The 13,182-nt window shown below is 43.8% G+C and overlaps 1 protein-coding gene across 1 annotated transcript in view; it reads right to left on the reverse strand.

Annotated features, from left to right (window-relative positions):
• The window catches only part of RASAL3 (RAS protein activator like 3), a 556,797-nt gene that overhangs the window by 19,916 nt on the left and 523,699 nt on the right, over nt 1–13,182 (reverse strand). Inside the window, exon 17 of the mRNA XM_069603917.1 lies at nt 3,447–3,531. Coding sequence (XP_069460018.1) covers nt 3,447–3,531 — 85 coding nt within the window. The remainder of the gene's footprint in view (nt 1–3,446; nt 3,532–13,182) is intronic.

Raw genomic sequence — 13,182 nt, forward strand, 5'->3', positions numbered from 1 at the left:
TGAACTTGATTCTGTGAGGTGGAATAATTTTGTTATTGTATACTGCTATGTTGTGTATATGTGTTTTTTAATGTTTTTTGTTACTTGTGCTTGAATAAAGAAATGAATAAAAAAATTAAATTTTAGGAAACATCTTGTTTGCTATTGATTACACGCTACGCAGCCCATATTTGTTAAGTGGTTGCGTAAAGGTACTTGTTATTTTAGGGTACACTATTTTGTGTCATTTATAGTATGTTTATTCCGGCCTTTGGTTGATTATATATATTGTATCCTCACTTGGTAGGAGGGATCATCCCCTTAAGTGTGGGGCAACCCTGGAATGAAATAATTGCATGTCTAATACACCCATAGGTGTTACTGGCAATATTTTGCTTTTGATTAAACACACTTTTGAAGGTTATAGGTGCATCTGTGTTGCTAAGTAACAGGATAGAGCTTAGCAGTAGAACCACTGGTGTCACCATGAAGGTAAACTAATTGGTAATAGATACTGTTGTATGCCTGAGTGTTAGGAATTTGTAAAGTGTGACACTATCTGGGAAGCAACCGAGCCCTGTACAAAGAAATGCAGCCAGGGGTTGCAAATAGGGCGTGGGGGTATCAGAAGAGCTTGGATGGGTTGGGGGAAGAAGGAAGTAGGGAAGCTTCTGAGGGGGAGAAGTAGGATTATGTAGATTTATCAGAGATTCATTTTGAATCCGGTACCCACGCAGCTTAACATTTCTCCCCCCAGAGTAAGGCGGCGAAGCTGACTTTCGGCCGATATTAAGGCCCTTGTTTCTTCAATTAGGGCAAAATGTAATATTGTCTCGGGGGTCGACCTCTCTGTTCTGTCTCTCTCACTCTGATAGGCAGCAGATGAGGTGGAACCCCTAAGACAAACTCAACCGCGGAGGCTCCCCTCCGAACCCTGGTTCTCTAAGCAGCTTAAACTAACTTGTATCGAGCAAGCCCAGGCTGAGCGCAATTGGCATCGGTCCTACAACCCTAGCCTTAGATCTCAATATAAATTATGTGCTGCAGGCTTCTTCACGGCCATATCGGCCGCAAAGAAGGCTTTTATTGCACCGAAAAATTGAGTTAGCCCTTTGTAAGCCTAGAGCACTCTTCTCAGTGCTTAAATCTCTGACTTCGGCGGCTAATTACACCACCGCCGTGAGTCCATCTCAGGAACTCTGTGACTCACTGTCCCCGTTTTTTTCTTTCAAAGATTGCTGCCATTCGGGCAAATATCTCACTGGCGGCGCTGGCCTCCGCCCTAGATAGGGAGGAACCAGCCGCAACGAGTGTGGGGACCCCTTGGTATGGTCTTTCTTTCCTGTGTTCACTGAGTCAGTGATCTATGCATCCATCAACCAACTTAAGTCAGCTGCCCTGTCTGACCCGGTGCCGCTGGCAGTGATGAAGGATATATCCACCGATCTTCAGAGCGAGACTTCCTTGGCTATTAATGCGTCCTGCCAGTCGGGCCGCATCCCGCGGGAACTGAAAGTAGCTACTGTGATACTACTTTTTAAGAAGCCTTCTTTGGATCCCTCACTCCCTTCGAACTTTCACCCAATCTCACCCTTGCCCTTTACTATGAAACCTCTGGAGGCTCTGATATCTCCACTTCTGTCATCTTTTGTGAAGTCTTCTGGTATCTTTGACCCCGTCCAGTTGGGATACTCTGGCCTGGCCGGGGTACAGAGAGTGTCCTGTTGTCAGTGCAGGATGATATGGCTAGGTTGGTCGATGCTGGGGGGGGGGTGGGTGCCCTGATTCCTCTCAATCTGGCAGCAGCTTTTGACACTGTGGACCGCCCTACCCTGCTGACCTACCGAGCACAGGTCGGTGTTGGCCTTGTTCTCCTCGTTTTTGTAGGACAGAGCCCAAATGCTCTCACATTCTCCCTTCCTTTCACGTCCCTGTCCTCTGTCTTGTGGGGTCCCTCAGGGCTCCGCCTTGTCCCCCGTTCTTTTCAATATCTACATTCGGCCACTTGTGTGTCTCATCCGCTCCTTCGGCATCAGGTGGTACTCATATGCCGATGACACTCAGATCCTGATTCAGTTAGATCTTGAGCAGGCTGAGATGGAGTTGTGCCTGCGCCAGTGCCTGTCTGCTGTGGGGGATTGGATGAACCACAACTGGCTGAAGCTTAATGGAGACAAGATGGAGGTGATGGTGGTGGGTGCTCCTCCTGATCCCTCACTTTGGGTCTCCTCTTTCTAGCCGTCTTTCTTGGGCCAGCTTCCTGTCCCTGTTACCATGGGTAAGAATCTGGGAGTTGTTGTTTCATCTGCTCTTTCTATGGACTCGCAGGTATCTGCCGTGTGTAAAGCTGGTCACTTCTGTTTGAAAATTCTGTGAAAGGTGCTCGCCTTCTTACCTTTGAATCTTAGGCTGCCGGTGGTGGCCGCCTTGGTTCTGAGTACCGAGATGATTGTAATGCGCTGTATCTGACTCAGTCTACGGGCCTTGTCCAGCGGCTGCAGTGCTTACAAAATGTGGCCGCCCGAGTGGCTACGGGATCCCCCTATGGGGCACATATCACTCCAGTCTTGTGTGCCCTACACGGGCTACCTGTAGCCCAGCCCATTAAGTTCAAGGCACTCTGTTTAGTTCATCGTGCCCTTCATGGTCTAGGAGCTGGATATTTACAAATGTGTCTATCGCCCTAACCGGGTGCTACGATCCGTGCCTACCGGCCTGCTCTGTGTACCGTCCCTTCGTCGCATACGTATTGGAGGCCTGGCTTTCTCGTGGCAGAGGCTCTACTGTGGAATGATCTGCCACGGCCACTAAAAAACCTGTCTAACCCTCTTCAGTTAAGAAAGTCTTTGAAGACCTGCTTGTTCTAGAACGGATCGGTCAGTCTGCCTCTCTGCTTTTCCAGCGCCATGATACCCATGGGTGACCGTGCGCTTTACAAGCTCCCTTAACATTTCATAACTGTGATTGGTGGTGTGTTCTTTGAAGAGTAGGGTCTTCAGGTCATTTCTGAAGTGCAGGATGGAGGCACCAGTTTATTCGCATTAGAAAACTTGTTCCAAAGACAGGATGGGCATCAGGAAAATTGCTCTTTCTTGTTTTCCCCTATTACATTTCTTTGTTGTCATGTCATAGAACCTGGTGGTTCGATGGCCTCCGGAGATGGTGAGTTTCTTTGCCAAGTACAGTTGTGTTTTGGTAGTGACTATTTTGTAGGTGATGCAGGTCATCCTGAACTTCCTTTATGAAAAGTGCTGTGGACTTCTTTACAAAGTCTTTCTGCATGTACATTTATTATTAAAGGTGCCCTGACGCCCTATAAATGTTTTTGGAAGCGTTTGTATGAAATATTCTTGGTGTGTCATGCTCTAAAGTGCTTTGAGGCATAATATTCTGTTTATTTGAAATATTGCATGTGTTCATCATGATGTCCTCATTAACCCTCACATGCATTTTTCACCATCACTTACCAGGCCCATGATCCTTTGCTCTGTATCGCAGGGCACTGCTACTCCTGGATGCACTCTCTTCCTTTCCTCTTCAGCTGAAGCACGTCTAACAGAGAAGAGAACATATATATGTGAATAGGTTATGGCCCTAGATGTTTTAAATAATCATTTACCCATCCATGACCACATGCACCTTTCACTGCCTTATAAGGACGTCTACATATTTCTGAAGAAGCTGCTACCCTTAAATAGTCAACATGCCTGAAGGAGAGTCAGTCATTACAGGGAAAACCTCAAACAGAAAAAGAAACATAACATAAAAAACCTAAACATAAAAATCTATCTTTTCCAATACCATCATAGATGTGACTGGCAAAAAGTTGAATCACTAAATCCAAAGTTGGAGAGGCCCTCACTCTCCCTTTTGAAGGAGAATGTATGTTACGAAGGATGACAATACTTTTTCAAAGTTCATTTACCATTCACAATACCTCCTTACAACTTCAAAGACACATGGGATATCCTTATGGAAACAGTCCAAAAATGTAAAGAAACCCAATGGGTATTGCGATAGAAAAGATTTGTTAGAGTCATGGAGAAAATCCCACCTTCATTGCTTGCAAACAATATCCAATATCTAGAGCACCCTTTGATAGAATGTGTTATCATGAAAGCCTTCCCCTTTCCATTAATCTTGTTGTCCTGTAATGTCATATATCATTTCGTAAACAATATGTTGGTTGGTCAATTTATCGACTCCATTCCTTCCCATGAATGGAGTGAATACATGTGAATACATGAATATTCCTAAAGGATAACATCTTCTTGGGAGACTTTAACTAACGCTGGGGAGAGCTTGTATCAGCTAGCAGCAAATTCACGACATCTTTATTTATAATAAATTAACCCAACAAGGCAATAGCTGACATATGAACAAAGACAAACACAATTCCAAGACAGCAAATTGACTCAAGTTACTCAGGAACTGAACCGGCTGTATACAAGATTAGAAAGAAAAAAGGAGATACATGTATAAAGAGCATTTGCCCAACAGCAGAATACTTCACTACTAGATTGGCTACACCACCAAATGCTATAAAGGTCTACTTCTACTCACACCCAAGAAGGCATCGTGGTCTCTCCCAGGTCCACATCTAATCACTTTCAAGAAGGCGTTGTGGCCACCTACTAATTTTGACTAAGAACAGAACAAGAATCCATATTTGCTAACAATACCTATGAAGGATACAAGGATGGCAGTATTGACCTATATAAGTCTAAAAAGGATTATTAGAACTACCTTGATAAAGCCAGGGCGCGAAACTGATGGCCATGCAGTTGGCATAGCTTTATGATTTTCCCTTTTTTCTTTGCAAGACTATATATGTACAAGGGAAATGTTCTATGCATTTGACAAATGGTTTTGTAAAATAATTTGCTCTTTTTGGAAGATTTGCTTATTTAGACTACGCACAACACGTAACTAACTCACACATTTCAAAACATCATGTTTTTGTATGATATTAAAAATACAATTTTGATTATTACATACGTGTTATAGCTTCATTGTGGGACACCTCTTGTATTCAGGGATACACTTTTCTTAACAGTTACTGAAAGGCTTTAGGTTGTGGGCCCTCATCCCTGCACAGCAGCTCCCAAAACCTGATTAGTTACTTTAGTGGTGCAGTTTTAATAGCTCTGACAACTAATCTTATCAATTCCAAGACGGCGTCAACATTACCCACAAAGTGACACTTTACTGCACAATCTCCGAAGGAACTCAGCTTCAATGTGATATTTCTATTAACAACGATGATCAGTCCGCCACCAAATACTGTTACCTACCAACATCACAAGGACTGCAATGAATGGACCTCCCAAGTAAAAATAATTAAGGTTTAGAAACCTGAAACCTCACTGTATACTTTGGAACACCTCTACTTCCTCACCACATCAGAATGGAAATTATGACTGAACTTCAATGCAGGGAACATCCAATCTGTCAGCACCCTGCCACTCGGGGACAATCAACAAAGAAAGAAAATCCCTGCAAGCCTACTAAATGCTGGTGCCAGATCTTTACTTTGGCCTCTACTTTGGGTTTCTTAAATAATATTAAATAATTATCTCATGGAACAAATCCACACAGCAAACATTTGTCCCAAGAGATTCGTTAAGGTAGTAAAATATGCAGTAAAAGTAGCGACCCTTTATGTGATCTCCCAAACCAATGAAAAAACCTTATATGATGCATTCTTTGTAGGAAACATTGAGAAAATTGGACATGTCTCTTAGCACCTATTTGCGGATGACAGGAAGTAACTGGAAGTAGGAGTGTCGCCTCCCATCGATGTAGTAGACCATGAATGACTGTGGGCCTCATTACGAGTTTGGAGGTATCCATGACCTTAATAAGGGCATGGTTACCCCCAAACCTGAGTCTGTGTTCCCTGAATGGGGAAATAACGGGCCATTCCGACCTTGGAGGGCCCGGTAGTTCCCCATTCAGGGAACCCGAACCCGGTCCATCCTCATTCCCATTTGAGTCCTCATAGGGCTCAATGGGAATGAGGAGCATGCTAACAACGGGCCCGTTAATGACGGGCCCGTTGTTAGCATGCTGGGCCGCTCGCGGGACCCGCTAAGGATGTCTGGTAAAACCAGGCGTACTGAGCGGGTCCCGCGAGCAGACCTCGTAATGGGGCGGTAAGGGGTTACTGGCTCCGGCACATTTACCGGCGCCGTTAACCCCTTACCGCCCTCCTTATAATGAGGCCCTTAAATTCAAATCAGAACAAGATATCACCCACATAGATAAACGCACTGATACCATGCAGTCCTGGATGTCAAACCTTTGTTTAAAACTCTCATTGAATAAACTCCTACTATTAACAAATTTGCTTTCAGCTCTCCCTAACCAGAGGTGTTTCTTAGCACTGCAGAAGAAGGGATGAACCCAAGTCTAGAGGAGAATGCAAAATCCCTTGATTTCATCCTTGACCTTGATCTACACTTCACAAATGTAATGAAGGGAGTGTAGTACCAACTATACTTTCTCAAACACATCAAAACTACAGTTAATCCACATCAGTGCAGTCATTCAGGGCCTGGTATCACTAATTCAGGACTGAGAAGAATCCCTACTGATCTGAATCCCTGAATCCAGAATCCCCCTAATGAAAGTTTTCATGAATACCTGCCCGATTTACTGCAGGTATTAAATGTTATGTCCACATCGCATCTGTACCTTCAAGGTCTTTTGTCATGAGACACCATTTACAAAGGGCTCCCACCAAAAGGCCCCAGCTGCCTTCTAGGACATACTAGTGTTGCTGACTCCTGGGCCATCAACACCATTTTTAATAATGAATCTCATTCGACAGGTCACAATTGAGCCTACACTGCCGTTCCTTTTTCCAAACACACCACTGTTCAATGATGTACCACTACTGAGACACCATGGTACCTCCTTTCGCTTCAGCCTCCATCTACTGCAAATTGCTTATTGCCGTACTTTAGGCCGCTCTTTTGCTGATGCTGCCTATTACTTCTCTAACCTCCAACATCTCTGAATTCTCACCTCCTCCATTATTTCCCCTGTAGCTGTGGTCACCTCCCACTTTTGAATCTATTGAGGGCTTTTGTTTGCAAATATCTTGTCCTGAATAAATCTAATGCTGTGCACTTTATATGGTCGTTTTTGCATTCTACTTATTTTACCTGTTGTACTTCCAGGGCTTATTTATTTGTATAAATGATCTCTTTGTAAATATGTATCCATTCGATTCTTCATGCATTCCTACTGTTTCTACTTTTCTTCAGCACGCTAAAGCCCGCTAAAGTCTGGTACTCACTATACAAAACCAACAGATACATAAGCAGGTAAGCAAATAACTAATAAATTGTGCAGCATTACTGCAGTAATGCTGTTCAGTGTGAACACTGTTGGGCAACATACACTATATTGAGTTTTGTGGTAATGCTGAGGGGTTAGCTCACTATAGTCCGGTGGTGATGTTGTTCAGCTAGCACAGTACGGTACAGTGTACTTATTGTAATATTTTCAGTTGTTAACTCGCCATAGAGCAGTGTGTAGTGTGCTGTGACAGGGTCAGCAACCTGACCCTGTCAAGAGCAGATAGGAATCCATCTCAGCCTGGAGTAGGCGGCCTACTAGGGTGGAATCAGAGCCAGTCCTACCCAAGAGGGGGAAGGTGGTAGTTAGGAGGGCACCAGTCCCTGTGCTCATTCGAGTTTGGCAGTAATTCTGTGGTAATTATGCTGAATTACAGCCAAAATCAGATACCGTTACCACCACTTGGTCCCGTGGGTTTACCACAGGATTACAAGTGGTGGTAGGGTGGTGTTAGTCCCCATTTGGGTATTTCTGGTGGAATTACCACCGGCAGAATTACTGAGTGGTGATTTCACAGATATTTCGGGAAAACTGGAGGATTTGCCAGAGGAATTACTACTCGGCAATTCAGTCTATGGTAATTCCACCAAAATGTGTAATTTGGCATGTGGGACAAATTGAGGTAATTCCGTTACCATCAGAAAAGTGGAGGTAATGGAATTACCACCACTCTTTCAATGCACCGCTAAACTTGGAATGAGCACCATGTCCCTTCTTATCGTGCCAGCATGGCTGTGCAGAGTACCACTGTCAATCGCCCTATATCAGTCCCACACAATGCTGGCCGGTTCTTTTCTGTTTCTCCTTGGAAACTACAAGATCCAGCAGGCCAGGTGGTGGAAAATCAAACAAACACACTCTGTAGGAGAAGGGAGAGTAAACCGTCGCTTAATAGCAGAAAAGCCCACACAGCCAACCTGCACTCTCAATGCCCTCAGAAACACAGAGCCAGGCTGCAGAGTGAACTTTACCTGCACTTTGGTTTGAGTGTGTGTGTGAGTGGAGTTGGTAAGTGAGTGTAGGGAGTGAGTAGGTGACTGAAGAAGTGAAAGGAGTGACAATGAGGAAGAAGGTGTAGGTGGAATAGTATCAGTTAGGAGAGGAGAGAGTAGTAGCAGTGAGGAGACGGAAGAGTAGTAGTAGGAGAGAGGAAAGGCAAGAGAGAGCGAGAGAGATAGAGAGTAGCAGGGAGTAATATTGGAGGGTGGAGGTAGAGAGTGAAGAAAGTTCCGTTGGGGGAAGAACGAGGAGATGTGGTGGGTAGACAGGAGAGCAGAGAGTATGAGGAGATAGGATGGGGTGACAGAGAGACATAGGGAAAGGAATATCATAGTTTGAAAAGAGCAGACGAAGTGGGTTTTGAGTGTCCGGAATGAACATACACAAAGCCTGAGATATATCACCTTGTGGCATCTTGAAGTAGGGACCCCTAGTTGTTCCCTAGGGGAGTAAGACGGATGAGGTGTTTCACTTTAGGCCATTACCTTGAGATAAGCAGTTTTTAGTTAGTAGGGGTTACTGAACTCAAGTAAACAGCTTACGGTTGAGGGATAATCGGTCTAGGGAAGGACTGCCCTCTCCTATGCTAGATAGAGATGGGAGGACCGTAGAGAGCCCCTCTTCTGCAAATCTATTAAAAAACCTTGATTTGTCTAGGAGGTAGTGTGCTCTTGAGTCCATCTGTGACATGTACCCACCAGCGCATTATTGCTGATCAAGTGGTAATGGTGTAGAGTTTGTTCACTATATTGCATTTATCCTGCACTGATTTTGTTTGAGTAGCACATCATAGTTCAGCAATCCTGTGGCAATGCTGTTTAGTTAGCACACTCTATTGCAATATTCACATGGTTATGTACACTATAGTGCTGTATTCCTTTGCCGATACTGGTGTTCAGCACGCACAGTATAGAGCAGTTTTCCTGTGTTAGTGATGTATAAGTGTCACACTATAGTACAGTATTCCTGTGGGTTTGTTTTTAAGCTAGTATACTATAGCATAGATGCCATGTGATAATGCTGTGGACTTTGCAAATCATAGTGTCATATTGCTATGTAAATGCTCGGGTGAATGTACAGTGTAGGAGTCTTATGGTAATGTGGCGCAGTTACCACATTATAGTGCTGTATTATTGTAATAATGCAGGGAAGTCTGTACACTAGAATAATGTATTAGTTTTGTTATGCTTTAGAGGTGGCCCCATTCAGCACAGTAGTCATATGACAATAGAATGGCGTTTCCACACTGTAGTGAATTATTCTTGTGTTAATGGTCTTCAGCTAGTACACTTTAGTGTAACATTCCTGCGGTAAGGTTATGGAATTGGCACATTTTAGTGCATTACTTCTGTGGCAACACACTGTTCAGTTAGCACTGCCTAGTGTGATATTCGTATAGTATGTGACGAATTGCATGAATTCTTACCTTCTCTCCAAGGGGGAGCCCCACTTGCCCCCTTAGGCTAGAGAGATGAGCCTGTTCCGCAACACCTTCCCTAGGGATTGAGGCAAGTGGGACCTTGCCAGGAGAGACTCCCCTTTGGGGACAAGGACTCCTGTTCCCATGAGGAACTCCCTGATGGGCCCCAAGTGATGGCCAATATGGGCTTGCATAATAACTCGGAAGGCTATCATTCTCATGAAGATAACGTGAATCTATATAGTCAACAACAAGAAGTTGAGGATGTCCCTTAGAGTCTCCATTGGACTGCGCAGAGGAGGCTGAAAAGGGATGAGATATCCAAGAACCAATGAGACAGGACAGTAAGCCGAGTGAGAGCAGAAGGCGGACGGAAGCAAGGGAGATCTCCTGTGCATAGCAGAACAGAGGAAGGCGGGGCTGTTGCCAAACATAGAGACCTTCTAAGCCAGACCAGCTCCGATGTGGATTGAGAAATGCTTTGAGGCTGGCGTACAATACCGGAGGAAGGTTCGACCTGCTGGAATAGAGAGGATGGTGGTGGCGTGACTACGGAGCAGACGTTGTGGGCAACCTGCCCACGCAAAAACGCTGATACCACCTGTGGGAATAAGCAACTCCCGACTCGAGTCACAGCCTCAGTGACATCAGCTGAGAGAGAACAGGAGGTGGATGAAAGAGATACCGCTGGAAGTAACAGAGTTACAAAGACACCACGAGAGTGTCCAGAGTACTGCAGGTACCGACGACATTTTCCCTGAAGACAGAAGGTAATACGGGGAATGGGAATATCAAAAGTCTGTAGAGATTCATTATAAGTTAAATGAAACTCGTCCCAATATTAATGAGAAAAGCTTTGTAGGCAATCTGTTGAACAAGAACTATAGTGATAGGATAAAGAGAAATAAGAAAAGCACAGAGTGTGAGAGAAATAAAGTTGAAAGCTTGTAACCTTGGGAAAAGTGAAAGGTCAACCCTTATCCCAAACAAAAGAGAGAACATTGTAAAGGGTCAGAAATGAGATACAGACACCAAGGTGTTGTTTTCTCGATGTTTGTCGTATTTTTTTTTTAAGTTAAATGGGGATTCGATAAACACCTATCTCTCCCTATCCTAACTCAAATGTTCCTACCTAGCAAACTATAACTAAAGAAAAGTGACATTGTGTCCAAATGTAGCTGACCCTCACACTATCATATACAACCAAAGTGCAAAAGGCAAATGTTTCTGTTTTCTGTTCAACCAAAATGTGCAAAGGTTCAAACTTATAATTCCCACAATGCAATCCTTGTGACCAGGGTTTGATTCCCTTCCCTTGAATCAATTCAGGAAGACTTTCGAAAGAGTTTTGTTTCAACAGTGTTCTATTCAGTTCAATGAAAATTGTCTTCTTCATCCAAATTGTCTTTCAAAATGATAAAGAAAATGTCTCTTTCACAAAACCACAAGTTCAAAACCAAAACAAATGTTTCTTCTGCAAAGTACTCTTCCGAAGATGTAAAATGATTATTTAGAAGGATGCAACAACCAATCTATTCCGTAGAATACTTTTGTCAGGATAGCACAGTTAAGGTCTCTTGTTATACAATAGTTTGTCAGGATGATAAGTAAATATTTTCTTTCCACAACACTCTTTACCACAACCAAGTTTCCTTCTTTAAAGTAACTATTCCTTTCCTGGCCTTCTTGCCTGCCAGGAAGGATTGCAACTTCATACAACTGTCAATGTTTTCTTCTGCTTGTGGCAAGGTATTAGCATAATTGACATAAAAACATTTGACCTAAAACATTGCATCAAATTATTTTGACCTTTTTTCAGTCAAATGTAATTAAATATATATATATAAAGGTGGATAAGGGTATATATTAGGTTGAGTGGAAGTGGGGGAGCGTTTTGGGGGTGAGGTCTACCCCCACATTTTAGACCAAAAAATAAGTCAAATAAATTAGGTCAAATGTTTTAGGTCATATAGACCAAAACCGGTGGCAATGCTTGTTTCAACTTTCTCCACACCAATATCTCATATGAGGAGAATTGTACAATGTTTGCCTGTTTTTATAGTCTCTTGGCTGGTGTCAATGCAGGTTCCAGATTTCCCCAAACTGATATTGCATGAGGGCAGGGGGATTGTACCCTCTTTGGCCCTTTATCTCTTCTTTATATTCTCTTGGCTGGTGGAAATACGTGTTACAGGTTTCCCCAAACTGATATTGCATGTAAGGAGAACTGCAACCTTTTTGCCCATCATTTCTACTTAGTCGGTATTCAAAACTGTCTTTTGATTGTAACTGTTCTTTTCGAAGCGCCCCAGAGTTACCTCTTTCCTTAGGCCAACTCACCAGTTTCGTTCGGCGTCTGTGAGTTGTTTCTCTGTACTGCAGTGCAGTATCGATGCGTGTAGGACTTCAGTAAACTGTCAGACCCTCTGAGATCTGACAACACCATTGACAGCTCTCCTGTGGCTGCCGTTACCTGCACAGTACTTCCCGGGATCTCACCAGGCTCTGTTGGATCTCCTGGTACTCCGGCACCGCAGTGCTGTTCTCTGCGGCTCGAAAGCTCCTCTCCACTTCAGTTGAGCTTCTTGCCCTGCTGCCATGCTCCACGGTTCCACTTCCCACTTCGCATACTTTGCAGCACCCCACGACTTCTCCTCCAGCGTCGGTTTCGGCTGTCGCTTCCACTTCTGCTTCTGCTTCACCTGCTTATCTGCCTTTCCTCTCTTCCTTGGCTTCTGTGGTTTCTCTGTCTTCCTTCACCTGCGGTTGATTACCAAATGTATATGTTCTGCCTCACTGATTCGAATTGAAACAACTAGAACACACAGTCTTCTCAGCAGCACTATTAATCATAATTTGCTCTTTACTCTTCTTCATCATCCCAGTATCATAAGCATCATGGGTCTTGAAGCTCACTATGTTTTTAGAGTTTCGAAGGCTATTTTGTTTCAATAGTTTTTTGAACTGAAGGTTATTAGAACAAGGAGACGTTATGTGAATGGTACGTGTAGTGATTTTGGGGTTAGGGCATTTACTCAAGACGAATCCATTAAAATCAGGGGACATCGCATGTGGCCCATAGATTCTTAAGGTGGAAAACCTATTCTGTTTAGGTGGTTTCTCATATACTGTTCTATGGGTTTTAACCTGGGAGGGATTTATGCAGTGACAGTATGCCATCAGGTATTTGGGGATTATAGGATCTTCATCCTCACAGAAAGAGGAACACCATGTCTCTCCTTAGGGAGTCACAACTTCTCCCTGATAGCCATCCCCTCCATGCGATCCTCTCTCATGATATCACGACCAGGGTCAAGATCAGGTATCGTCTGCCTTCCCCTGGCCACATGGGAGGAGACTCTAGGCTGGGGATCAGTGATGACTCTATTATGAGTGGACCATAATAGTTAAAAGTATTG

This window comes from Ambystoma mexicanum, chromosome 3q (assembly GCF_040938575.1).
Source record: "Ambystoma mexicanum isolate Mex_15411 chromosome 3q, UKY_AmexF1_1, whole genome shotgun sequence".
NCBI classification, from domain to species: Eukaryota; Metazoa; Chordata; class Amphibia; order Caudata; family Ambystomatidae; genus Ambystoma; species Ambystoma mexicanum.